At 42.0% G+C, this 27479-nt stretch overlaps 1 protein-coding gene across 5 annotated transcripts in view; it reads left to right on the forward strand.

Moving 5' to 3' along the window:
* Sidt1 (SID1 transmembrane family member 1) overlaps positions 1-27479 on the forward strand; it is an 86049-nt gene that overhangs the window by 30139 nt on the left and 28431 nt on the right. For 2 of the 5 annotated variants that reach the window (XM_028752410.1, XM_028752412.1), the window contains exons 2-9: positions 1507-1628; positions 2594-2764; positions 10459-10504; positions 14231-14332; positions 15157-15240; positions 17217-17304; positions 18921-18992; positions 19573-19666. In XM_028752410.1, the coding sequence (XP_028608243.1) occupies positions 1507-1628; positions 2594-2764; positions 10459-10504; positions 14231-14332; positions 15157-15240; positions 17217-17304; positions 18921-18992; positions 19573-19666 (779 nt within the window). The remainder of the gene's footprint in view (positions 1-1506; positions 1629-2593; positions 2765-10458; positions 10505-14230; positions 14333-15156; positions 15241-17216; positions 17305-18920; positions 18993-19572; positions 19667-27479) is intronic. The other 3 variants (XM_028752411.1, XM_028752413.1, XM_028752414.1) reach the window with 3 other exon arrangements.

The raw sequence follows: 27479 nt of genomic DNA on the forward strand, positions 1-27479 counted from the left end.
AGAGGGCACTGAGGGTGGGGCTTAGTCAAAGAGGGCACTGAGGGTGGGGCTTAGTCAAAGAAAGCATTGAGGGTGGAGCATCAACAAGGAGGGAGGGAGGCATGGGTGAGAACAGTGTGAAGTGGCAGAAGAAGGGACCAGACAGGACCCTCGGGTTTCAGACATAGATGAATAGCTGCATGCTGGAATCATTCATCACAGAAAGTAAAATCAGAAGTGAAGGAAATGCAAGACTCCATGAAGCCGCATTGAATTTGAGAGGCCTGCAGAAATCCCAGTTTAACAAAGAGGTCTGCACGAGAGATGGAGTTTGAGCAATTATCAGCTGCAACACAATTTCCATGGAAACATAGTGTAGGCACAGGAAGTGCTCCCCCGGTAGCAAGTGTTTCTTATCAAATTAATAAATTACTCTTCGGCTGTGCTAACACTGAAAATGTGAAGCAGTGGCTTGGCCAGGGAGAACAGAGAGAACTGAGTGCTGGGGTACAACACCCTGGCTGTCTGTTCCCTCTCAGCCTGCATTTGAAATGTGGTATGTGTGTGTGTGATTGTGTGAGTGAGGTTCATGTGTGCTATGACATCTCTGTGGAACTCAGAGGACATGCATGTTTGCAAGTGTAGGTGCATATGTACATGTGTGTACCTGGAGGCCTGGAGGTAGTGGATGAGAGGTGTCTTTAATAACTTGTCCAGCTTATTCACTGAGGCAGGGACAAAGCCAAAGCTGATACAGCTAATCCCCCTCATCAGTTTGCTCCAGAGGTCGTCTGTCTCCACATCCCAAGGCAGAAAGGCGACTTAGCCCACTCAGCATTTTACTTGGGTTCTGGGGATCTGAACTCTGGTTGCAGAGCAAACAGTTAAGCCACTGAGCTGACTGCTGAGCTGTTTTACCAGCTCCCTAAGAAAGAAACTTTGAAGAGATTATAAAGGCAATGGACCCATAAATTAAAATGTCATGTGGAAGATTAAATTTTAGTTTCTCCTTTACTCTTCTTTATTTTCCTTCATTATTTTCTATATTTCATATGGCATTGTAAATTTTTTAAGTACCAAAACCCCGTAGCTTCAGAAGCTGACTTAGCTTGTCTTCTTCATCCATGATCACGCTGTGAGCCACTGGGTGAGGAAGGGTGTGTTAGTGACCTGTTTACCCCTGAGCAGGAAGGACTCAGCCTCCATGGGACGTGCTGCAGGTTGGAGAGAAAGCACTAGACCATCTCTTTTCTTCTGAAGTTATTCTTGAAGCCTTATATTGACTGCTCAGCTCAAACTCCTCAGCTTGCTACGTGGAGGCTCAGTAATTTGGCCTCATCCCAGAATAACTGAATCAGAATTTTAAGTAGATTGTATCCAAAGCATCAGTTATTTCCTGGGGCAACTTCAACATGTGGTCGAGGTCGAGATGCACTCTGGATAATAAAGGACAACTGGGGTGTTTGGGGTACCTGTCATGGGTAGAAATGTCAGGCATCAGTGAGCTTGCTTTCACCCACCTCATAGGTGACGGCCGTGCGGGTGCATGTCAACAGTTCCTCTGACAACCTGGACTATCCAGTCCTGGTTGTGGTTCGCCAGCAGAAAGAAGTGTTGTCATGGCAGGTTCCTCTGCTCTTCCAAGGACTGTAAGTATTCTCTGGCCAGGCAACTTCACTACATTTGACACTCTTCAATGTCCTTAGACTTAGCTGGGTTTTTTTGTTTTGTTTTATGTTGTCTGTTTTTCCCCCTTAGCCAGAAGAGAATTCAGGCATGCAAATGCCAGGGTAGTGCATGCCAAATTCAAACAATGGATGCCCCAAGGCTGGTCAGTGGTATACATTTCTATTCTCTCTGAATTTCAGATGAGCATTCTGCCTAGATTTTCAGCACCTAGGAAAATTTACACCGTTTGAAAATCTACCATAATATTCTATTCCCTCTTTTGAAAATGGGTCATCCCATAGCCAGTCAACATATAAGCAGCACCAACCCTGTACTTAGCAATGCCTCTTCTGTGTGCGTTCTTCACTCAGTGGCATTTACAGAGCAGAGCCAAAAGGTTCTGGAAGACGCTATGAAGAACAACAGAACTCTCTGTCCTGGCAGAGTACCTGTTGTACCAAGGAGAGTTCATTAAAGCACTGTGGCACCAATATAAAGCCCAAGAGGTGTAGAGAAATAAGACAGCTGAGGAGGTGTTACTGAATGGGTTTTAAAGCTTCTGGAATTTGAGCACTAAATTCTAAGTCTGATTGTTTTAACTTGAAATCAGGGAAACTGAAAAAAAAGAAAAGACTCCACTGGCTGCTTAATTAGGAGAGTTCCTCCCTAAGATTTTGGCGTTTTTCCTTGAATGACTTGAGAGTCTGACTTAATGAAGTATAGCTACTGCTCACTGTACTAGTCAGGAGATAATAGTCCCTATGTCCCTGTCATACAACGGATGTCAACAACAGGGGTTCCAGGACTGCTATCAATGGGCCTAGCCTGAAATTGAAAGCACAGAACTTAGAGCCAAATTAGAGAGGAGTAAAGTGAGATAGCGTTCTTCCTGGCTCTGTTCACTGTGTCTCCTTCTCCTTGCTGACATCTACACCCATGGCTACAGATACCAAAGGAGCTACAACTACCAGGAAGTCAGCCGAACCCTATGTCCTTCGAAAGCAACCAATGAGACTGGCCCTTTGGAACAGCTGATCTTTGTAGATGTAGCATCCATGGCTCCCCACGGCGCCCACTACAAGTTGCTGGTCACCAAAATCAAGCACTTCCAGCTCCGGTAAGCAGGTGAACATGGCTCTCGGCTTTCAGCTCTGTTTTGTCTGTGGACACTCAGCTCAGTGGCCATCTTTACAGATGAGCAAAGCATTCTTAGATTCAACTTGAACCTTCAGGAAAGCCTTGCCTTTGTCAGTTGTACCTTTGATCTGTTACTGTCACCTGGCGGCAGCTAGTGTGAATTGCAGGGCTGATTTTTCAGTGAGGTAATTTGAATCCTCAGAAAGGAAGCTATGAAACTGAAGTCATTCAGTCCTGTTAACGAGTGACATGCAAATGTATTCTGCCACGTTGTTTTCTGTTTTCACTTCATGCAATATGGCTTTGTGGCATCAAACAGACCTTGAAAGCATTAAGAAACACACAAGCCTGAGGAGAGGTAGTAGGTATGCTGTGTGTATTTCTTCCTTTCTCCATTCACCAACTTTGTTGGTGCACCAGAAATCCAGAGGATGGTAGTCATGGAGTCCAGATGAGGGCTGTGGTAAGCACCAGACTCCAGGTATTGAGAATAAGGCCTGACATTGCAGTTTCTGCAATGCAGTTAGGAACGACAGACTAGAACACACATGTCCAGAGATTTTTGTTGTTCTTATTTAAGATGGGGTCTACCTATGCTGCCAGTCTAGCCTAGGACTTTTAGGCCCAAGCCATCTATCCTCGTATCTCCTAAGACACCCTGACAAGAGGGATGCATCACCACACCCAGCTCTGAGGTTCATAGAGATGCTAGGATCGTCTCCAAACTCACAAAGACAGAAAAGGGCAAAAATCAAAGCTGGACTCTGTTTCTGGCTTCCTCTTCTAAGTTCATCTCTTCTTAACACACTATTTCCTCTTTCCTTTGAGTCTATCATCCCAAATTTACACCTTCCTAAATATGCTTCTCAATTGCACAAAGCATCTGTTTACTCTAATTCAGATTTTTTAAGTAAGACAGTTGTGCCTTTAAACGTTCCTCCTGCTCTTTTCACACACATGTACGCCATCTTCCCAACAACTCCCAGTAACAATGAGCCATTTTGTGTCATTAGGATTTGTAGTTGTAGGCAGGGAACGGTGGGGATGGGGCATTGTAGAAACAGCCACTGGATGGTAGGAGGGATGTAAGGTAGGGGTGGGGGGAACATAAGGAGGCATTGAGAATACAGTTGTCTACGTTGCACTATTAGTAGTGTGAGGGAAGGGTTGAAGGAGACAGACAGTATTGGATGCAGAGAGGTTAGAAGGCTGATACAAAGAATGATCAAGGTAGAAAGCGAGGAGGTGTCTTGAAAAATGTAGGAGGCAAAATTCACAAAACTTGAATGAATATGAAGGAAAAGGGTAATGGGGGCACAGAATGGCATCATATTTGGTTAGAGGAAATGAAGATTGAACAATGGTGACTGTACGATCAGTTTCAAGCAGGGGTGACTTCATGTAGAACCTGGTCAAGGGAATTCACAGTTAACAATCCCCTTCTCTTGTTGGCTTAGAAGGCACTTGAAATGTAGAAATTACCAGAACTTTGCTTCAAAGAGATACTTTCTGATCTTCGGCTACACTTTTTTCTTTATGGGGAATGTCAGATGCTATGACTTACAACATTACCAACAAGCTGTATCCTCACACAATGAACTTCCTGTATCCACTGGGCTCTCAACACTGTGGCCCAACAGTCCAGTGTGGAAGCAGTCTCACTAACTGCAAAGCTGTGGGCTGATCTCTTCCTAAGGGTTTTGTCTGGGTTTTGTATATCAAGGAGGAGAGACTCCATCCCAGCTAGAGCAGAAGACCGCTGTCTGACTTTTAGACGTTACCAGTGACTGCAGTCTGGGCTAGGTGCTTCCAGATTTGGCCTCTTATTCAAGTACTTGAAATAAAGGCACACAGATTTCAGATTAGAACAAAAATACTATTCAAAAGAAAATCAATAGTACAGATCAGAAATTTGTGGTCAGGAGTCACAGACCACACAAGAGTACTCAAAGGCCTTGGTTATTATTTGGGGTTCCCTTTCATGGGGTTCAAGAACAGGAAGAGTATGGTTGATAAGGGCATATCACATATGGTTCTGTTTTGACTGACCGACATAGATTATGTAAGCCTTTGATCATTCTGCGTGTCCTTTCTCATGATGGATCAGATCTTAATCATGCTATGCTCAACTATGCATAGACCCAAGATAATAAAAGGCAATTCTCCCTAAATCTTCATTCAGAAGCCACAGTTTGTCTTACTGTGCATGAATCCAAAAGTAGTTCAGACATGACTGGACACCCTTCTATTTATGCTCAGAGATATCTAGAGTAAGATTAAATAGAAACTGCCCATTCTAGGTGATCATTAAGAGGAAGGGAAACTTATTCTTTTGTTTGGAGGACAGTGTGCATGCAGCTCAATGCAGGAAGGGGATCTTAATCTAACAGGCTGCTGGGTGCATTATTAGGAGAGAGGTGAGTGCAAACCCCAATCCAAGTGGAGTCCCAGGCTGCTAATCTATTCCTTATAGCAATGGAGTCTCTCAAAATAACCAGGGCAAAACAAATAGGAAGCAATCTTCAGCAGGGACATGTGGTTTGGTACTGGTACATACTTCTCCATTACCTCTTTCCATCTTGTCCAGCACTAATGACTATGGCTTTCAGCAGGATTATAAATGGAGGTACAGTTTATCCAGCCTGCATCCCTCTTCCTCCTGTTGCTTGGGATGTGGTGTTCTCTAAACCCCAGGGTGTGTTGACAAACTCCTCATGAAGGGCCAAAGTAAAGAGTGGACAGCAGGGATCTTCTATGACTAGAAAGCTGACTGAAATATGACCTGCTGGCCGTTAACAAATTGACCCAAATAAAACAAAAGAGAAATTCTCTACTGGAATTCTAGAGAGCGCTGAAAGGGAACAGAGCAAACTAGCAGAGATGAAGAGTTATGGGTGAGAGGAGGGACAGAGGAGCAGCTTCCTGAAGAGCATGGGGACTGTGCAGGGCTGGGGAGTCCTCTGCACATGGTTCCTCTAAGGACTGAGACCCGCTGGCAATGAAGATGAGGGATAGCCAGCTGGAATTAACTAAGAATGATGAAAGAGTCTGAGGAGGAAAGAATGACAACCAGTGTCAGTGATGAGTCTTAGGGTGTCACAGTTATGAAGAGATACCATGACCAAGGCAACCCTTATAAAGGACATTTCATTGGCGTTGGCTTACAGTTCAGAGGTTCAGTTCATTATCATCATGCTAGGAAGCATGGCGACGTGCAGGCAGAATTGGTGCTGGAGGAGACAAGAGTTCTACACCTTGATCCAAAGGCAGCCAGAAGGAGACTGTCTTCTGCAGGTAGCCAGGAGGGGAGGGGATCTCTTCCTCACTGGGTGGAGCTTGAGCACTAGGAAACCTCAAAGTCCATTTGCACATTGAAACCCTTCCTTCCACAAGGCCACACCCCCTCATACTGCTACTTCCTGTGGGCCAAGCATATTCAAACCACCATAGTGAGAATGACCTTATGGGACTTAGTGAACGTATCTAGTAGTAGTAGCGGTAGCAGTAGTAGTGGTAGTAGTAATCATCTAGATGCTTGTATATGAGCAAACTTTTATTCTATCATAGTAGTATATACCTGTAGTCCTAGCACTTAGAAGATAAAGGCAGGAGGATCAGAAGTTCATGGTCATCCTCAGCTAGGCAGCAAGTTTGAGACCAGCCTGGGCTACATGAGACCCCGTGTCAAACAAATGCACTAGACCCTGTGCCCCAGACATTTCAGTGCATGCTCCCTCTTCTCCCTATCCTGTCTGTCATGATCATTAATTCATATTGCCTTGTCTCAATCCTACTTTCGCTACCTTTATGTTCCTTTTTAGGTCTTAGCCTGCAATGTTTGATTGTAATTTCAGTACCTCCTAGGGTTGTAGAAGGGTGCGTGTCTAGCATGCATGAAGCCATGAGTTAGCCACGCAGCACTGCCCAAACTGTGGAATCCCATACCTGGAATCCTACCACTTAAAGCGGAGGCAGGATGATCGGAAGTTCAAGGTTATGATCAGCTACAAAGCAAATTTGAGGCCAGTCTGGGATACACCAAAGCCTGTTTCAAAACCATACACATACAAACCAAAGCCTGCTTCAAAACCATACACATACAAACCAAAGCCTGCTTCAAAACCATACACATACAAAAGAAATTTGGATAGTTCTTTATAATAACAGTAATAAATTGTAACAGCTATCTCCGAGATAATCTCCTGTTGCATAGGGAGTGTACTTCTCATTATTTCTGCACAGCAAGGCTGGAGAGATAGCTCAGAGAGAGAGTACTCACTGCTCTTCCAGAGAGTCAGAGATTGGTTCTCAGCCCCAACATGGTGACTTACAACTACCTGTAACTTCAGTCCAGGAACTCTGACACCTTCTTCTGGCCTCTGCAGGCACCCACAAATATGGCACACACACACATTTAAATTGAAATAAATCTTTTTAAATTTCCAACATGGAGGCAGGAGGGGCATCTGTGACTCTACCTCCAGCTGAGGATCTGTTGACAGTTGGCTGCTACAGCAGCAAAAGTCACTTCTCTTTAAGGGTGACCACCACAGGTTGGCCATGCCTTAGTGTGCCTCAGCCACATGCTTTTTTGAAGAAGGAGAAGAAAGAGGAGGAAGAGGAGGAGAGAAGGAAGAGGAGGAGGAGGAAGAGAAGGAGGAGAAGAAAAAGAGGAGGGAGAGGAGGGGGAGGAGAAGGAGGGGGAGGAAGAAGAGGAGGAGGAGGAAGAGGAGGAGGAGGAGGAGGAGGAGGAGGAGGAGGAGGAGGAGGAGAAGACAACTATGATGACTTAAGACCAGAAGTGAAATATGCTGGGGGAATTGAGAGTCAGGGGCAAAAATGTTTAACATATGTTGTAGACATCTACAAGATATTCAAAGGATAAAAATTTAACTAAGAAAAATAAGATGGAAAGCAGTAGAGAATCACACTCAACATTAACTGACTTCTGGCCTTTCTTCCCACATTCGTGGGTACCCATGAACATGGGTGCGCACACGCGCGCACATGCACACACACACACACACACACACACACACACACACACGGGAGGAGTAAGGGAAGAATTTAGTTGGATTGGTCTGTTACTTTTTTGAAATGATCGAGACAAATGAAGGAGCAGAAAGGGCAAAGCTGATAAATAAGTGAGTTGATATTTGTAGACACTGAGTCCCAGAGACAGGAAGAAATAGTGGATCCAAGTACAGACCTCCACCCCAGAAGGATGAACCCTGGAGAGCAAGAGGTAACAGGAGGGCTGGCCGAAAGGGCGGGGGCTTGGAAGGGAGCTCACAACAGATGGCAATCAGCAGATAACAGGGAACGACAGCGTGAAGTTCATGGTGCCAAGTAATCATACATCGTTTCCTTCAACAAACAAAGTGGGATTTGGAACGCTCTCTGTGCCCTGCCAGGAGCTCACTGATAGGAGACTTAAGGTCCTGTGACTCAGAACTACTGACAGTTTGTCCCTGGCTCTCCATGCACTCACCTTTTCTTCTGTCTTCTATTTTATTACTCTCCTATAAACACTTCTTTCTTCTTACTCCATCCCCCTGCTCACCCTTCTGCCTACTCTTTCCCCAGCCTTACAGGCATCTCCCCTCCTGACTCAAGAGTCTCTCCTTTCCCTTCTTCCCTTACTCTAACAGCCAAAGCAGCTGAACAAAATTGGGTTTTACTCTCTTGTGTAAGCGTCTGTTTCCTGTGCTTCATTTTGAAACAAACCAATGAGAACTTTGCTGCCTCTGGCACTAACACTAAAGGTGCCGGTGAGTTTCCTTAGCTTTGTGCTGTTAACTAGTGTGGGCCTAGGATAAGATCCGCCTTGCTCACCTCAGTCAGGGCCACACTAGCAAATATTGTTTCACCTCCATGGACATACTGTTGATTTTGTAGCTACTGTTAGCTCAAGAAAAAAAAAAATAACAGAAGGCTTAAATGTTTCTGTTTTAAAGACAATAAAACCCAAGGAACCAAACCAAAACAAACAAACAAACAAGAAAACAGAAAGTCTATGTTGATCCAGTATTACAATTAGAATTCAAATCATGAGAGACATTTATAAAAATCAAACTCCTGGTCAAAGTACTCATATTGCTTCAGGAAATCTCGTGCTTTCTGTTGCTAACCTAGAAAGTCAGTGTTCACTTCGTCATTCCCCTGATCTCGGAATGAGAGCATTAAAGGTCCCATGTTGCCCTGCTAACAGCAGATGACACTTCCCAGATTTGAGAGGGCTTGTCCCAGGCCATACACAACACAGCACTCTGGCCTTTACTCTAGCTATGAGCTCTAAAGGGGACATACCACTTCATTTGATAGTGATGCTGCTACCTTTAGATGACTTGAGGTCAGAAGTTTACTACAGTGCTCCCGTAGAACCAATCACCTGCATAGGTAGCAATTTATGCCAATATATAAAATTATGTATAATATATATAATATATAAAATTATTATATAAAATTAATATATAAAAATTGCACCCATTTCTGTAAGCTCACTTCTGAGACCAGACCAATGGCAGTCCAGCCATTACCTTTGTAAATGGTGCTCAAATTTTATGACTTTTAAGTAATGTCTCTTATTATATGTACCTTGCCTAAGTGTCTGGACATGACATTTCTAAAGAAATTATTAATTTTTAAACCATTTCATTTTTATAAGAGGAATATTGTCAGTGGAAAGAAAGTCTTCAGAGAATCATAGGGAATGAAGATGGTGAATTGCCCAGAAGTTCAGGTTCAGACTCAGCAATGCCAGGAGGGAGAGGCATTGGGAGAGTGGCCCTTTTATCAGTCTTGGGAACTCAGGTGCGGTGGACTCGAGTACTCCATAGTGCTAAGATGAGACCAGAGCCACAAGGAACATGTGCAGAAGGGCACAGCCCTTGTGGAAAACAAATTTGTCTTTGTATTTCCCAGCCTCTTGAAATACTTCACAGATGTTCATAACAGAGATCACTTGATGCTACAAAACCTTATATCTCTTACAAAATTCTAGCCCTCTTCCTCTCTGTGTGCCTAGATCCTTGTGGTCTTAGTCTATGATAAAGCTATTCACAGTAAATTCCATTTAAAGAGCAAGTACCTTTGTTCTTTGGGTGGTACTTTTATTTTATAGATGGGCTTTAGAGGGCAAACCTGAAGCCAAAGAGAATAACATTTTGGAGAATTCAGCAGGTGTTGCAGGAGACTGGGGAGAAGTTTGGGGCAAGAAGAGCTTAGTGCTACTCCTGACAATTGTCCCACAGTGGTCACCCTGTTTTTAAAGCTCTGCTCTTTTGCGGTGGATCCATTAAAGTTATTGTGGAGTGACACCTACATTATTCCAAAGGACTCTCGCCTGCATTTCCTCTCTTGCTACCCACTTCTCATGATCAATCTTGATTGATTATATTACTTGATTGGAATATCTTAAGAGATTCCGAAGCAAAGGCAACCATAATGACCTAATGGATATTTAAAGATGTAAAAATAATCTTCTTCCCCAATTTCATCATTCTTTATTGTTGAAACTACAAAGTATTCTTGAAGTTTATCAGATTGCAGAACCAAATGTTTTTCAAGAAGGGTAAGGTCCTGGGTGTCTAGGTTAAGGTGGTTCTCCTTTAAGTAGCTAGTTCTTGCTTGCCAATTCATTCTTCTCTCTCCTTTTCCCCCCATATTTCTCAGGACGAATGTTGCCTTCTACTTCACTGCCAGCCCCTCTCAACCTCAGGTAAGTAAAAGGTTCCCATAGTTAACAAGAACCCACCTTCTGGTGTTGCGCACTCCATGGGACAGGGAGAGTGAACTCAGCATGTGTTATTATCCTGGATCTTGCATTATGTATTCTTAATTGTTACTGAGATCTTGAACACAGCATTTAATCTTACCACCGTTATTGGGATAAAACGGGAAGCATGCTAGTGTTCCTACATGCCTATGTCATTGAGTAAAATCACTTGTCTGATATGTCACAAGGGAAGTTGGATGGTCGGTACTGGGTGTGGTAGGAAGGATGAGGAGAAGATAAGCACAAACTCTGTGATTATAGACCTGGTGACTGAGATGGGCTGGGGAGACAGAGCGTGGAAGGACAGCAAACATATGCAACAGCTCTTCTGAAAATGTAAAAATAAGACAGATTTCCATTCGTGCCGCAATATTGGCAGATTGGATTTGTGTCCTCTGTCAGTAAAAATACTTAGCTATTTTTATGTGTTCCTCAATAAAAAAAAAATAACTTCAAGCAGAACAAATACATGAAACTTTTTTTTTGAGGTTGTTTTTCTGATGACATTTCTTACTACCTTTTCCCCCCCATAGTTTCTGAAAGAATCTATGCTGTAACAAGTTCAAAATGGATTCTTGGCCCTATATAGTGGTTCAAACCATCATCCTAGCACTTTAAACATCAACATCAAGACAAGAGAAATGTGAATTAGAGACCAGACTGAGCTATATAGCAAGTTCCAAGCTTGCCTAGGCTGCATACTAAGACACCATCTTGAAACAAAAAAAAAAAAAAAGACTGGTCTACAGTCACAGTACTTATCCTATGTTTTTGAAGGCTTTAATATGAATTTGATCATAAAGGGCTACCTAGCTTTTGTTTTGAATACAGTAAAACTAGTGATTAAATATGGTGGATTTTTGTAAGTCTGTTACAATCATTGATGTGCTTGTAAATATTTGATGACTAGTTTGGGACAGGGAAAAACTTGATTTGTATCTTCTGTCCATTCCTGGGGTATAAATTCCTCCACCAAAGCTTGTGGTGATTCTCCTGCTTTATAGCAGGCAGGGGAAGACAATCAGGGCAGGGTAAGAACAAAACTTGGCTCAGCCCAATTTGATTGGAACAGGTGCTGGAGCAGGGCTTCTAGAGTCTGGCCCACATCATTTTACATTAGCCATAATCAAGCACAGCACAGTTTTAGGGGGAAAAAAAGTATTCAGGTAACAACTTAGTCCCAAGTACACAACAATTTAAGGTATATTTACACTGAGATTCTTTACAAAGCACATCTGGGTTCTCTCACAAGAATGGGTACTTTTGACTCAGAGATAGTGCCTAAGATTTAAGGTCTAGGGATTTGGACTGAGGTAAACATAAAAGCTGTGGGTGTCAGCACTGACCTGGCCCTAAGATAACAAAGAAGTCACTTAGGTTTGATATCATTCATAATAGATTGGCTTTATGGCCTTAAGGAATGCTCAAGATGTAGGGGAAAGTGTCTGGGGTAAATAAAAGCAAAAATTCTGGAAGATATGGGCAGAGACTGTCTCATCAGACAGCAAGGGATCACCAGGTTTTAAAACTGCATCACTCCTGACATTCCAGGAAGAGCATCTGTGTACCTCGTTCCATGGAGGAGGTAAGTCGTGTGTTTGACTTTTCTAGCTTCTCTGGTGCTTATCTGTGTGTACAAGGCCTTTTTGCCCTTTGCAATGGTGGATTTTTGAATGGTCCATATGATGTCATTCATTGTGTTGGGAATAGATATACAAAGCAGTAAACCTGTGTAAATGAACGCCCACTTTTGTATGTACTTCTGGGGATTGAACCCTGGACCTTGCTCTTGCTGAGCAAGTGCTCTACCAGCTAAGCCACACAAAAAACTGGCTCTCAAAAAAACTGACACGTAAAGTTCCTTTCTGTAAAAGTCATCCTATGTACATACTGACACCCAATGGCAAGAAAGGCAACAGGGCATAAGTTGTTCTTAATAGTTGGTGACCATTTAAATTCAAGTGATATTAAGGGAACCTAGATAGGTGGGTCAGCAATTAAGGGCACTTTGCTGGTCTTGTAGATGACCTGGAGTTAGTTCCTAGTACCCACATGGTGGTTCATAGCAGCATTTGATTCTAATTCCAGGAGATATAATGCTTTCTTTTGATCTCCTGGGGGAATTGTGTGCATGTGGGTACAAAGGCATAGATGCAAACAAAACATACACATAAAATAAAAGCAGAATCTTTTTTTCTGATTAAAACATATTTCAAGGCAAGGGTCTAAAACATTCCTTTGGAGTTTGTAGTAATTTAGATATAAATAAGGCTGATAATAGTTTGACATACTTATAAGTGTTCAAAAATATTGACAGTTAACAAAAAACAGCTAGTAATATATATTCATTGCTCACAATAATACTCTTGAGTTTTAAAGTATGGCTACCCTGAGACCACCCTAGGACCTCCAGGCTTCTCCTTGGAATAACCCTATTTTGTGTGTATTTGAATCATGCTCCAAAATACAGTCACACACAGCATGGAAAGATTTCTAAACAGGAATGTGAATGGCATTTTTAAATTCTGACGTTCTATTTTTATTGAATTAGTTCTCAAAATAACATTAGTAAAGGCCATATTAGAAGACAAAACTAAATTTTGACTTTCTTATCTCTTTTTAAAACTGGTATGTTTACTAGGTCTGTAAGATATCAGAATTGTTTGGGTAGCTTTCTGCAAAACCTAAATCACAAATTTGATGTTTCTTATACAGTTGCCACACTTGAAATTATTGGGCTAAATTTTCTACAGATAACATCCCCCATTTTTAAATGTGTTTAAAATGTTTAAAAATTAATGTATTTTTCCAATGGATTTGTAACTGAGGTAGGTCAATAGTGCCACTTCTTTTTTGCTGCTTATGGATTAGGAGAGATAGCTCAGAGGTCAAGAGTACACATTGCTCCTGCAAAAGACTGGAGGTGGTTGTCAGCACCCACCTTGGGCAGCTCATGACTGCACATAGCTTGCCTTCTGGTCTTAGTAGGCACCCTCTCGGGCCTTTGCAGGCAGAGAGAGAGAGAGAGAGAGAGAGAGAGAGAGAGAGAGACTACTGATACTTGAAAGATTATATTTACCCAAACTCATGAACATATTTCAAGAGCTCAGTGTCAAGTTTAATCATTTGATCTAAGTATCTTCTTAAGAATATCTCAGTCAGGGTAAGGATTCTTTTCCAAAAGGCTTAGGAAAGACTGAAATAAAGCTAATTCTTCCCTCTGACAAGGTCAAAATTCTTGAGGAACAGGAACATCTGCTATTCAAGGTGTGGTATCAGATTTCACAGCGCTACCACACAGTAAGAACTGTTGTCTGAGGTGACATCCTATGTATCTCTGACTTTGAGAGAGGCTGACAGCAGGTGCCTAATGGAATGAACCCTAGTATAAGCTGGTTGATAAGAAATGTCCATATCATAAAATGGAAAGGCAGCCTTGTGTAAATGGCCACTCGACTTTGCAAATCTTCCTCATGTCTGGTACAGCACCCTGTGGAGAACAGCTCAATATGTATGAGATAAACAGATGCCTGAAACAGTGGCCAGTCACTGAACTCTGCATCAGAAATTCACACTTAATGGAAGAGAAATCCCATGCATGTGGGATGATGGTTTGAGTTTCTTTAAACATTTCCTAAGATTAATCACATCTCTCTTTCTCATTCTCAGTATTTTCTATACAAGTTTCCTGAAGACGTGGACTCCGTTATCATTAAAGTGGTGTCTGAGAAGGCTTATCCATGCTCAGTTGTCTCTGTTCAAAACATCATGGTGAGCCCTGATACTGTCATGTCAGCCTCCTAGCTTGTAAGATCACAGTGTTCCAGAATAGACGGACTGGGGACTTGTGTCCTCCTCTTACCATTCATCTCCCCCAAATGCCAAATAATAACAACGTACCAAATAATGCCCATGTACCTTAGTGGGCAGTCCATGTTTGCTGACACTGATGAGCAATAAGAAGAAGCTGCCTTCTCACCAATGCAAAGAAAAGAAGGCAGGAGAAAATAGGCCAGGACAAACAACAAAGAAAACCCAGTTGTGAGTTCAATGAGAAAAATAAGATAAAAACCTACCACCTGTTTTGGTTTAGGTAGTTATCATAACATCAGGTTCTTTCTGTATCACAAAACATTAACCAAAAAAGGGAGGGGAGGATGTTCTATACTTTAAAGCAATCTTTTTATAGTTCTCTTGAATATAGAGTGACTCTGACATTTTAGGTCAAAGTCCAAGGGTTTTTCTTGTTTTTTTTGTTGTTGTTTGTTTGTTTGTTTGTTTCGAGACAGGGTTTCTCTGTATAGTCTGGGCTGTCCTGGAACTCACTTTGTAGACCAGGCTGGCCTCAAACTCAGAGATCTGCCTGTCTCTGTCTCCCGAGTGCTGGGATTAAAGGTGTGCACCACCCTGCCATGCAAAGCCCAAGTTTTAAGAGGACCACTTCATGACTGTTCTGCAGAAAAGTTTCCATGGTGTCTAGATTAATTTGATTCCCCCCGTCCTGTGATACAGGTGTCAAAGCGCTAACACCTGCCTGTGGAAGAATATTGGGTGACAATGCTGATCCCCTCTCTTTTGTTTCTCATGTACTTTAGTGTCCAGTGTATGATCTGGACCACAATGTGGAATTCAATGGTGTCTATCAATCCATGACCAAGCAAGCCGCCATCACACTGCAGGTGAGATGTTACTTCTGAGGTCATTAACAGTCATGGGGCTCAACTGATAGTTACTTGCCCAGTGGACCAAAGGAGAAACCTGTTCATTGTGTACCTTGAATCTCTTTTATTTCCAATTTGTTTAAAAATGAGTGGTGCCTGCAGTCAGTGCCTGGGTAGTGGTGGACAACGCTACCCTGCCAGGTGTTCTTTTATCCCCTTGGGGGTTCTTGGGACTCTACAGTGCAGTAGGACATATAGCTGACAGATTGCTTATAGGGATAAGGGCAGATGGTTCCAATTTATTCAGTGAGGTGTGGCAATTTAGGGTAAAGTTTATTACAGCTATTTAAAGCAGTTGAATGTATTATAGTAATTTCTACCAGTAACACTCACCAAAAGTTGGAATAGACAGAATAACAGATCCAAAGGTAAATGGACCCTATTTGGGGAGTACTTTGTCCTTTTGGTATTTGTAACCAAAATGATACTTCAGTGGTTGGTATAGCAAAAAGGTACATATATTATGTCATCATATTCCAAGAGACAATCCATCCCAGTCTCTGGGTTGGTACTTAAGAAATCTGTGACTTCAACTGTCCCTGTAGCCTAAGGCAACATTGCTTGTTGATTAATACACACACAAAAATGGAGAGAAGCTAAATATAATTTAGATATCAGACCTAAAAGTTTCTATCAGTCAAACTTCAGGTTTTGAGCATCAAGGATTTAATACCCTGCATATCTTGCTGTTCATGTTTATTTCTGCCTTAGCATACCAGAATGATATGACTCCCTCAAATTGAAAACAAGACAAAAAAAACAAAACAAACAAACAGCAACAACAGAGTAGGTGTTCATTTGCTTTCTAGTGCTGTATAAAACATCATGACAAAAAGCAACTTGGAGAGGTATTTGGCTTATACCTCCATATTATGGCTTACCATGCAGGAAGGCAAGGCAGGAACCTGGAGGCCGGAAGTGAAGCAGAGGCCATGGAGGAACGCTCCTTCCTGGCTGTCTTTCCGTGGTTCACTCAGCTGGCGTTTAACACAAGCCAGGACCCCCTGCCCAGGGCACCATCCACAGTGGGCTGGGCTCTTCCACATCAGTCATTAATCAAGGAACTGTTCCACAGACTTTCCTACAGACCCATCTTATGAAGACATTTTTCTCAGTTGATCATCTCTCTTCCCAGGTTAATGAAAGGCAAAGCATAGCCATACCTACAGTGTATTTGGCAGTAAATTATTATTCTTTTTCTGGACTTGTGCTCCATTTTAGACATTTTCTCAGTGAACTAAACACAATATTATAAAATTGAGCATGTCAAAAATACCTGGGTTAAAGAACTATAATGTATGGTTATCTTGTCAACTCCACTTCCATGAGTAGGGACTAACTCATGAACCAGGAATGAAACAGCACAGGCACAGAAATCAAAGCTAAAGCCACAACCCAGTCCTAACCCAAGGCCTCTGACTCCCTGGCCTGCACTACTTATTTAACCATTTACTGCATGATTTTAGACAAGTTGCTTTTCATTAGATTTTAAATTCCTGGATGCGTAGCTGTATTGCCGGTGTGTAGGATGCTGAGGCAGGAGGATCAAAAGTTCAAGGCCAACCTGAGTTACATAGCAAGACCATCTCAAATGTATGTGTGTGTATATGTATATACATGTATATACAAATGTCATTTGATAGTCTAGGCAATTGATGTTATGGTTTATTGTGTTTATTATAGTATTAAGTCCTCATGTAGCCACAGATTTTTAAATTCTCCATGTATCCACTTATATTCATTTCTTCAATGAAGTAATGTTCATTCATGGTCTGCAACAGAGTATGAGAATGTTTGAGCCCTTTCTGGGGACTTAGAGAGTGGTGGTGACCTGTCCTTTTCTCCCTTTCCCTTACTGCCCCTCACCCCCTGGACTGTCTCCTCCTGGCTATCTTTCTTCCCTGTGAATCATGATGTTGTTATATCTTACACAGAAGAAGGATTTTTCAGATGAGCAGTTCTTCGTGGTGTTTGTGATAAAACCTGAAGATTATGCCTGTGGTGGATCATTCTCCGTCCAGGGTAAGAGGAACTGAGGGATACTCGGGACGGGAGGAAAGGAGGCCAAAAGCTCATCTCTAGTTGCCACTGAGGGGCTAACAGCAGTGACTTGACAAGGCACTCTAGAGACATTTGGATAAGAAATAAAATAAAGATAATTCCATATCTAAGTGTAGTATGGCTACTACAAAATGTCCCTTCATCCCTTCAGCTTTTGAAGTTAATACTTTAACTCCTTGAGCATTTTATACAATGTATTCTAATCATATTCAACCCTCACTTCTACTCCTGACTCTTCTCAGATCCACCCATCACCGCCCCACTTCCTCCCAATGCCATGTCCTCTCTAATATGAGCCCAGTTTGTAATGACTGTTTATTCCTGGGTGTGGGGGTCATCCACTGGAAGATGGTCAGTCTATCGGGGCCACACTTTTTCCCTTGTACAGAAGTCATCAACTGTCAATAGCTCCTCAGTTAGTAGAGGTTCATGAGTTCCTATCCCCTCCATGCTAGAATGTTGACTAGATTGATTTTGTGCAGCTTTTCAACTTTGTAAAAGTCTTATACCAGTCCATATAAAGTGAGGCTACTTAGTAGGCATTTCCTTTGCTTCTTCGATGTAAATGCAAAAAGGTCTGTTTCCCAGGCCAGTGGGATGGTGCTTATTGACAGGCCAACACACACACACACACACACACACACACACACACACACACACACACACAGAGAGAGAGAGAGAGAGAGAGAGAGAGAGAGAGAGAGAATGGGAGAGGGAGAGAGAATAAATGAAATAAAAACATTTTTACAGTCCATTTTCTAAGATTGAGTCGCTTGCATGCCTCAGCAGTCAGCCCCTCCACAAGGATGTACAAGGAAAATCTAGTTTTATCCCAGTTGCCCAAATCGTACTTCATGAGACAATAAAAAAGCCAAGTATGATGACCTATGCCAATAAAAAGGGATTATAAAACTCTGGTGCAAATGCAAATAGTTGCATTGCCCAGAGATTAGACTGTTAATTGAGAACACAGACCCCCTGCTAATGGGCCATATGTCACCCACACAGAGGGTGTTTTCTGTTGAGTGTACTGTGGTTCCCCTGGTGTCAGGTAACATTTCTACTTGTGTGTACTTTAATCTCTAAATTATGTAGCTCTATAAGCCTACCAGTCTCATCTAATGTTCCTGAATAAACTCCAGGGCCTTTGATGACTGTGTAAAGAAAAACATTTTTGCTGGCTAGGAATAATGCAAGCTAAGGAGGATGTAGCTATCTGGTTTGGGCACATTTCTCTTGAGATGTCTGTGGATGTCAGGAGGAAGGTCAAGTCTTTCACAGTGGAGAAAGAAGGTTGCTGTTCCACTTCATTTGTGTCAGCTGATGCTGTAGAAATGTGCCCAAGCAAAGGCCAATCTGAGAGTCTACCAGAGGAACATCTGACATGTTAGATGTTAGATCTCCCTCCAGTTCTTGTACATTGGTCAGAGTAGACGCTGTATACTATATTGTATACAACTGTTCAGATTGGAGGATGAGAGTCTAATATATGACCCATTGTGTTCTGTGCTTTGTTCATCTGTATATTGTTGTTTTGGGGTTTTGTTTTGTTTTTGTTTTGTTTTGTTTTTAACCAGAAAATGAAAACCAGACCTGGAATCTACAACGATCAAAGAACCTGAAAGTGACCATTGTCCCATCCATCAAAGGTTGGTCTTGGCTCTGGAGTGTGGTAGAGAGAGTCCTGTAGGTGGAGATCTATCCTGTCATTAAATGCTGATGTCTCCCTTTCAAGGGGAGCCATCATAAGAATACTAAAGTATATTTAACTTACAGATAGGATTAGATCTTCTTGAAGAGAAAGAAAGGCTGAGGAGTGTTTTGGTGCTAGAGTACTTGCCTAACGTGTATGAGGCCCAACTGCACAGAAAGTGGGGGTGGAGGGAATAAAGAAAAGAACTAGAGAGAAGGAAAGGGGAAGAGAAAGAAGAAGAGGGGAGGGGAGGAGAAATTGTGGAAAAGAATGATGGAAGCAAGGAGAGGAGGGAAGAGACTCAATTCTAGAGTTGTATCCAGTGATCTTTCTTCCCCACTTCCGTTGGCAGTCGCCCCTACTAAGCCACTTGTGGGTAGCATCCTGGTGGCCTCCCACAGTTCTCTGCTCTAGTAAAAATTTATTAGGATTTAAGAATGGGCATGATGGAGACAGATCCTTTAAATGGTGCTGTCCTTAACACAGTCCTCCTTTTTCCAAGGACAAGCTGACCAAAGCTGTATCTTTCTCCGCAGAATCTGTGTATGTGAAATCTAGTCTTTTCAGCATATTCGTTTTCTTGTCCTTCTACTTGGGATGCCTGCTCGTTGTGCTTGTCCATCATGTGAGGTAGGTCCACATGTTCTTCATCCCCTTTGCCTCTCTGTGTGATGTTCAGAGCATGGGCTTTGGAGCACACTGACTAGCCATTAAGTGTGGTCGTGGGCAAACTGCTTTTTATCCTGTATTTGTACCGCAGGTTTCTCTTATGTGGAACGAAAGACTATTTGGCTCACTTGCAGATCTGGAGTCAATGTTCCACATAACATGCTGGTAGAGTTTTCATTGTGAAACCACAACAGTAAGGCAACTTGTCTGTGTTTATACCTAAGAATACTCGCTGTAAGTCCTGCAGACGGAAGGGAATCAGCAGCTTTTTCCAGCATGGAGTCTGGAAACAAACTGAAGCATTCTGTTGAAAAGTAAATCGAGTGCCTAAAATAAATTTTGAGTTATAGTCCATAGCAGGAGTGATGTGCTTTGATACATATTACCAGGTGCACCAATCTCCCAGTAAAACATTTCTTCAGGGGGGAGGTAGAGGCAACCATGCTGTAATCTGAGCAAGAAAATTTCCCTGCCTAAGAATTTGGAGTGCCCCCCCCAGGGTTTTAAACATAAATAAATAAATAAAATTTTATAACACTCTCTGCTTCGCCCTGTGGAGCTGAGCTTTGAGAACTCTGATCTTGTTATGCTTTCTGAGAAACATCTACAAAAGGATGGGAGGAAGGAGGCTGACAGAAAACAAATGGAGTTTTCCCCTCTCATCTTAAACATGAGAAAAATATACAAAGACAGCAGAGAGCTGTGAGAGCGTTAGGTAAGCCACACACCAACTGTGAGAAGTGCTCTTGGTTGCTTCCTTGGCACAGCAAAGGCCCAGTCAGGAAACAATTCTCTTCTACACTCTTATAGGAGTTGAGATACTGGCTTCAAACCCTCCTGCTCCCCACCTGGGTATGCCTGAAATCCCAGCACTCAGGAGGAGGGGTGGGGGTGAGATTAGCAAATTTGGAGTCTATAGGAACCACATAGAAAGTTCAAGGCCAGCCTGAGCTACAAAGTGCAGAGCTTGTCCCAGAAAACCAAGGGCTGGGGATTGACTCTGTGGACAGTGCTTCCCTAGTGCGTGTAAGTCCTGGGTCTGAGCCTCAGCACAACTAAAAATAAATAAATAAAAACTGATCCACCACTATCCAAGCCTGGGTAGATTGAAGCACCAAAATAATTGAGAAATATGAATTGTAGGCCATTTGGAAAAATGGAAATATATAAAATGAGTATATCTCCCCCATAGCAGACCAAGAGCTCACTGATAAACACAGAGGAAGTGCTGGAATAGGAAACTCATTTGCAAACATCACAGCTAACACTCGCTTAGGTTGAGAATGGTCAGTAGAGCAAGGGGAGCCTGAGGGAAAGGCTTGAAAGTTCAAGGCCAGTCTGAGATACAGAGTGATTCAAGTCCAGCCTGGGCAACTTAGAGAGACTCTGCCTCAGAACAAAGTAAAGGGTGGACTGAGATGTAGCTCAGTGACAGAGCACTTACCTAGCATGTAAGATCCCCCAGCAACACATTAAGTAAATGTGTATGCAAGCATTAAATTTGAAGAATTTGATTTTTTCACTCTGTAGAAATATGAAGGATAAAATCCATAATAACTTCAAATGACATTTAAATGGCACAAGAAAGTTTACATACATATAGATGAGTACATGCTATAAATGAGCATACATGAAGATGAGAGTGCTGTAAATTAACATACATGTAAATGACCAAGTGCTATAAATTAACATACATGTAAATGACCAAGTGCTATAAATTAACATACATGTAGAAGACCAAGTACTATACATTAACATATATGTAGATGAATATGTCCTATACATTTGGAAAAGGAGAACTGAGGAACAGAGCTAAAGCCAGGCTTATTAGTGTAGTCACTGGGGTGACAGAAACAAGAGGCTTGTGGATTCCTGGAAATCTAGGCTACTGGTTGAGATCCATTCTGAGAAGAAAGAAAAAAAGAAGGAAAGAAGGAAAGAGAGAGACAGAGACAGAGAGAGAGAGAGGGAGGGAGGGAGGGAGGAAGAAAGAAAGAAAGAAAGAAAGAAAGAAAGAAAGAAAGAAAGAAAGAAAGAAAGAAAGAGAGAGAGAGAAAAGTGAGGGAGGGGGCAGGGGAAGAAATAGGAGATGGCGAGAGGGAAGAAGGGTTGGAGGAAAGGGGAGAAAGACAGATAGACAGACAGACAGAGATGCTGACAAGTGGATCAAGGTAAAGGATGTATCGATAGATATTCTACATTCTATTTTTCTATTCATCCTTGAAACATCCCTATAAATTTAAAATTATTTTAAATTACAGGATGAAAAACAGAACTTGACATGGGGGTCCCACAGTGCTCAGCACTCAGGAGTGGGATCCAGGAGGACAGGGAGTCCAAAGTCATTCATCCTTGGCTACATAGCGAGTTTGAGGCTTACTTAGCTACACAAGATCCTGACATTTAAAAAATAAGTGTTAAAAATAAAAGCGCAGAATACATAAGACGCCTTCTCTAACTAAACAGAGAAGGGGGAGATGCCAGAAGCCAGGACCCTCGCCCTTACCCTTACCCCCTACCTTTCCCCACCTGCACAATGTCCTCTGAAGCTTGGCAACTGCAAGATCCTGCTTAGCAACTGCATATAGACTCAAAGCAGAGTACCATGTCTTCTTAAGAATAGCAGGGAGACCATAACTCAAGCAGTGTACCATATCTTCTGAAGAATAGCAGGTAGATCATAATTCAAGGCAGTGTACCATATAGACCATGACATGTTTCAAGGCACAGGCCAAGAAGATTTTGTACTTTTCCACCACCTGGACCCTCTTACCCCCTCCCCTTGTAAAACATGCTATAAAAAAGCATTTCATGTTCAAAAAAAAAAAAGAAATAAAAAAAAAAAGAAGAAGGTAAAAAAAAAAAAAAAGCGCAGGATACAGGCAAATAGCATACCTGGAAAAAATACATATGAAGGAGTGTCAGAAAAGTATATACATGAAGGACTACCAGCTTGCTATAACAAGTTATAGTTATTAATGTGTTAAATATAGCTGTATGCTTGCTGTGTGCCTGACGGTGTGCTGAGCCCTCAAGGGATTCTCTTGTCTGATGCTCTGAGGCACTATTATTGAGGTATTGTGATTGTCACTATGCAGAAAGTTAAGGAAATTGAAGGACAGAGGGGTTAAGCAATTTGATCAAGGGTTCACACCCAATACCTAAAGGAGCTAGGATCTGAAATCAGGCAGCCCAGCTCTGGAGTCTAAAGCCTTCAACAGGCTTGATCAAAGTGAGTCTTGAGTGGCAGTGTTGTCGGCTGTCCACTAGAGAAGATTGAAAAGACATGGGTTCAAGCCAATAGAAAGTCTTTGTTAGCCAGCAATTACATTGGGTTTTCCAGATCCCAGTGTAGCACTGAGCCTTTCTCAGGATGAGCTTTTAAACACAAAAACAATGTTCTGGGCTGACATACTTCAGTTAATAAGACCAGAAGTGGAACTACAGAAGCTAAAGGCTAAGGTTAGTATATTTTGAGACTTCCCCAGAACTGTATGGACTTCGATGGGTTACGTATTTTCATTTTGGCTGGTGGGGCTGTCTAAATGCTGAGTTTTACAGCCTGAGTTTTACTCCTTCTTAGAGTCAGTTGTGCTAAGGTCTGGGGTCCTGTTATGGTAGAGGCCTGTGAGAAAGGATATCCTGGGCTAATGAAGTATGACCACCAGTGTACACTGGAGCAAGGCTATGATTGTACAGAAGCCAAAAAGTTTCCTATTTTGCCTCAGATGAGCTTCAGTGTCACAATGGAGTCTTCTGCTCCTTAACGAGGGTTTTCCTTCTTATGTTTTAGGTTCAGAAAGTAGAATGATTTCTCTTTAGTCAGCTAATAGACACCATCAACACCCAAACAGACCAAAAGTGAACTAATGTCTAGCTGCTTGACACCATCTCTAAGCTGTTAGTTCTGTAGCTGGGGTGAGCAGAGCTTTTGAAATCCATGTTCAGACTCTGTTGAAAGTTTGTCGCCGATGACTTTGCTACAGTCAAGTGCCCAAACAGAGACTCTTTCCAAATATAGGCACACTGAAATAGAAACCCAGAGACACAGAACCATTTGGCATTCTAAATAGGGGACTAGACTAAGGGAAAATGCTAATAGGCGGACTTCTCCTTCACTGAACTGAGTGAAACCAAGTTTTTCATACAACTAAGTAAAGCTCTCTGAGCTTAACGCCATTTGCTTGATGAGTCCTTATATTTTATTATTGACATATGTGGGATTTATAGTCTACAGTATGAGATCATGATAATAAACACTGGTGACAGACATGGCCCCAGGTCTTAGGGAGCTAAGAGCTTCATGCTCTCCTGTCATAAAAATGCCATTTCCTTCCCACTTCTACCTCCTATCTCAGCATGAATGTATTAATACCCTCCACGATGGATGTTCAGGCCTGGAGCCAAGCACTGAATCATGTTTTCTTGTTCTTTTCAACAACCCTGCCATTCATTAGGCCTGACTGTTCAATTCTGGTCACTCATATATCGTTGATTCTTTTATCCACTGCTATGTTGTCATTTTTAAAAAATAACCATAGATAGATAGATAGATAGATAGATAGATAGATAGATAGATAGATAGATAGATAGGCAGAGAGAGACAAAGAGAGATACACATACATATATAGTATACAGTTGTCTCAGAAGACAATGGGCCAGATAATGGTTCTGTTTTGATTGATATCTCCAAATGATGCAAAACAATTTAGAAAAACAGCTTCTTTGAGAAGAAAAACACAAACCATCAACTCATTTCTTGAGAATATGTGATTCATGGACTTTCAGAATCATCACAGCTGGGCTCAGAAATCTCAGCTGGATGAGGCCACAAGTGTAGCCTGCTAGCAGGTCCAAGAAACTGGCAATCCTAAGGCTGGCCTCCTGGTCTCTGATAACTCCAACAGGCCAACCTGAGACTGGAATCTCAGAGCAAACAGACAAAGCCAAGCATCAAGCTACAGGCTCAGAGGTGTTCCCCCATATCTACTGGAGGATGAGTGAGTCATGAGGCCAGCCCAGTTTGCAAACTGATTGTCAAGGTACACCCAGCACATCCAACCCAGTAGAAGTCTCATCTGCTACTTTTTACATTTGCTAAGTAGGTGATACTTCCTGCCTTGCCTTAGCTGTGGAAATTATTTAACTCCTCTCATGGAAAACTGTAGTGGTTTCACAACCTAATTCAAGCATGGGTAAGGCTCATCATGCCAAATGCTTTCTATTCTTGGAGCTGAGATAATTACTTACCCATCATTACCACCAAACTTGATCAGAAAGATCTCTCCTACGGTGTCCTTCTGGATGAAACAGTCAAGCTGAATCTTAACTGTTCTCCTTAGTGATATGCTTTGTCACTCAATAAATACTTAGTTGTCATCTCCTGCATGTCCAGTCCTAATCCAGAGGTTGATGAACAAGAGCCTATGTACTCTACTACCACCTCAACTACAAAGGGGAGAAACACACAGGCACATAAGCCGGGGAGGAACAAACTCAATGGTAAAGTTGAGAATGGCTAGAAAGATCCCACTTTGGATTTGATTTGATTGACAGCCATTTGGAAGCACCTCTATCCAGCAGTGGCAGGATCTAGTAGCAACAGTGACTTTGCAGGGAACAAGAGCAAAGGCCCTGGAGCAGGGATAAGTTTGATGTCTAAGAGAAAAAAAGATGTTTGAAGAGAAGCCCTTTGACAGAAGATGGGTGTTACAACTTGGGGAATAGTCGTCTGAAAGTGAATAAGCATGTGTTAAAGCATGAGCACTTCCGGCCTGCTGCACTTTCTGCCCTCCCCGCCAATCTCACTTATAAAAAAAAAAAAACAAAACAACAACAAAAAAAACCTCATTTGAATTCAGTTTGAATTCACACAGTAATCTGATTGACAGTGCCAAATGGTACATCTAGGGAAAAATGGCTTCTTTGAGATACAATTCATAAGCCATCAACTGATCCCTTCAAAGTACTCGGTTCAGGGGTGTTAATTCATAGCTGCACGACTATCACCACTAAATCTTGCATTTCAGAGTAATCTCATCACACCAAACTGAGACTACGTGATACAAGATCAAATACAAATGCAATTTTATTTCCATATGCTAACAATGAACAGCCGGAAATAAAAACAATTCCATCTACAAAAGCATCTAAAGGAATAAACTACTAAGGGGCACAGTTTAAAAATTAAGTGTTAGGGTTGTATATGCTGAAAATTGTAAAACATCTCTAATGAAATTAGAGAACACTTTCTTTTTTTTAAAAAAAAAAAAAGTGTCACATATTCATAGGTTGGCCTACTTGCTGTTAGACAGTGTGGCATACAGAATAATGACCATGAAAGAATGTCAGTTTTTAATCCTCCTGAATTTGTGAATATATTACTTGGTGTCACCAAGAGAAGTTTGTAGTTATAATAAGGTTGTGAACCGGATCATTGATTATCATCATAGGACTAACATAATCACAAGTGTTTAATGAGGAAGCTGGGAAGATGGCTCAAAGGTAAAGAAGGATTCCAGTTCTTCCAGAGGACCTGAGTTTGATTTCCTCCACCAGTTTCAGGCGGCACACAACCACCTGTAACTCCATCTTCAGGTGACTCTGATGCCCTCTTCTGGCCTTTGTGGGCAGTACACTCATGTGCACATACTTGCACACAGACAAACACCCATACACATAAACCAATTTTTTTTAATTTCATAAGAATGGGTAAAGGGCTTAAAATAGACACTTCTCCAGGTAAGATATATGGATGCCCAATAAGCACATGACCAGATGTTCATTGTTAACTGTTGAAGCAATTATTTAAAAACAGCCTCTGGTCAAGCCAACTATCTAAGCTGCGATGGCTCTGCCTAGCTCAGCCGCCATGTTTCTCGGCCTTGTGTGCGTGCTGCAGCTAGAAATGGCCCTGCCAGAAACACCAGCCCTGCCACCCATGAGACCTCAGCATGGGAGATGGCTCTGCCAATCTTCCATGCTGTCTCTGCAAGGCTAGGCGTTGCCCAGACCATCCTGCCATCCATGCATGCCCAGTAGAAAAAATGAGACTCTAATGCTTAAAGATTAATCAAAGACTTTATATGTTTGGTGAAGCTCAATAACAATATGCCCATATAAAGAGAGTTGTTTCCCAGTTAGCGAACCTAAATAAAAGTTATTACCCACGACTGCTCTCCATACCTGCATGGCTCTCCATTGCTCCTACATCTCTCCTCTCTAACTCCTCCTCTTCCTTTTCCTCTCCTAACTCCTCCTACCTTAGCTCCTCCTATAGTTCACCCTTAGAAAAATGCAAATCAAAGCTGCAATGAGTTGCCAAACTCTAAAGACTGGACATAATAAAAAAAATAAGTATAAGATGAGAATTGGAAGAGCTGTAGAAAAATAGAAATCCTCAGTCTTGGCTGTGGGAACGTGAAACAGTGCTTGCTCTACAGCCTTTGTGGAAGCAGTTTGGAAGAGCAAACATAGAGTGGCCTCATGCCTAGTGGCTCATATCTAGTTATATTCCCAAGAGACACGAAGATAGCTCTACAGAAAAACGAGAGCACAAATGGTCACAGCAGTGATTAATACACATCAAAGAGGAACAATAAAAAAGTACCCATCAAAGTAAAACAAATAAATGTTGTACATGTACACTGGAATCTTATTCAACCATAAAAATATCGATAGACTAATACATGTTACAATATAGCATTGAAAATAGAATTCTATATCAAGGAAGCCAATCAAGAAAGATCCTATGTCCCATAATTTCATTTATGTG

The sequence above is a fragment of the Grammomys surdaster genome, unplaced genomic scaffold, assembly GCF_004785775.1.
Source record: "Grammomys surdaster isolate TR1022 unplaced genomic scaffold, NIH_TR_1.0 125901, whole genome shotgun sequence".
Classification (NCBI taxonomy): Eukaryota; Metazoa; Chordata; class Mammalia; order Rodentia; family Muridae; genus Grammomys; species Grammomys surdaster.